Raw genomic sequence first — 1,425 nt, 5'->3', positions numbered from 1 at the left:
TTCATTGGCATCCTCCCATGACCCTCTACCACTGTGCCAAATTTCACATGGATTGACCAAGTCAGTGAGGAGAAAAACGTGCAACAGACACACACACAGAGTTTTCGTCATTATATAGTAAGATAGTTTTCTCTTCATCATCTGTTATTTCCCTCATCAGCTGTTATTATTGATACAGTTATAGTCAGAGAGCCTGTCTGTCAGAAACACTTTAACATCACTGACATTGCATCATTAGCATTCACTCCCACTGAGGCTGATCATTCCTGAGCGTCAGGTTGATGAGTTACAGATTTTCAATTTTCCCTGAAACATCTGGCCTAATAAATTATTTCCAGGGTTCAAAGACACCACAGCCATATTCTGGGTTATTAACTGATGAACTCACAATCACAATATCAATGAATACAGATGCAAGCAATGAATAAATCATATAAACACAGTATGACTCTGAGCAGGACACAGGACAGATTATAAAATACACAGTTTGTTGTTCATGTGTTTGTTAGACGGAGAGGAAACACTGCTACTCTGCTACAGAGAACTGCATCTGTATCTTTACTGTATCTCCTATGTATCTGTCTCCTCATCTCTCCCTCCGTGTCCTACGAGGGCGGAGCTAAGACACGAGGAAGAGATGCAAGTGAGGGAAACGTGGATGTGAGATCAGGTATTGGGATGAACCTGTGTTCTGTTCCCCATGTAGGAGTGTCAGAGAGCGCCGTGCAGCTCTGCTCTGATTGTTTTAACCTGAGAGTGGATTAAGATGAATGTGTTTGTGTCTTAATATTGCTTGTTCTGTTTTGTGATTTCAAAATGCCTGATGAAGATCTCTGTTAGATCGAAATGTTACACAGTTAAAACTACTGGGAGCTTTTAACACAGCGCAGATCTTCTGCCTGGTTCTTGTGTCAGAAGGTGTCTGACCGTAAATCCCTCAGTGGATTATCACAGTTTTAATAATCATAATGATACCAGTTTACTGATGTCGTTCTTTTCTCTCCATCCAGGGTCCCAAAGGTCCTCCTGGAGAGAGAGAGCCTGTAAGTCACTGTTGGAATCTAACTGTTCAGTCAAATACTGTGCTTAAGATCGTTTTAGGATACTTCTTCCTTCTCCTCCTTCTCCACATCTTAGAGGTAACTGTTGTATTTTTACTGCGCTACATTTGTCTGACAGATGACAGGTGGATGATGAACAGCCACGCTACAAACATACAGGGTTCCTACACAAGTATGGAAAAGTATGGAAATAAATTTGATCAATTTCCAGGTATTAAAAAGTATGGAAAATGAAAAATAAAGTATGGAAAAATATTTATGTTTCCAGACTATTACCACTGTTCTAAAATACTGTTTTCTAAAATAGAAAATTAGGTATTTCCAAAAAGAATGTAATCAATCCGGATCGTGTTTTATGCCGGGC

General features: G+C 39.7%; 1 protein-coding gene across 1 annotated transcript in view; it reads left to right on the top strand.

Annotated features, from left to right (window-relative positions):
* LOC126392473 (collagen alpha-6(VI) chain-like) overlaps nt 1-1,425 on the top strand; it is a 69,243-nt gene that overhangs the window by 55,918 nt on the left and 11,900 nt on the right. The window contains exon 30 of the mRNA XM_050047885.1: nt 1,011-1,043. Coding sequence (XP_049903842.1) covers nt 1,011-1,043 — 33 coding nt within the window. The remainder of the gene's footprint in view (nt 1-1,010; nt 1,044-1,425) is intronic.

Source organism: Epinephelus moara, chromosome 6 (assembly GCF_006386435.1).
Source record: "Epinephelus moara isolate mb chromosome 6, YSFRI_EMoa_1.0, whole genome shotgun sequence".
Lineage (NCBI taxonomy): Eukaryota > Metazoa > Chordata > Actinopteri > Perciformes > Serranidae > Epinephelus > Epinephelus moara.
Note: the sequence above shows the minus strand (reverse complement) of the source record. Positions and strands in the feature narration are given on the sequence as shown.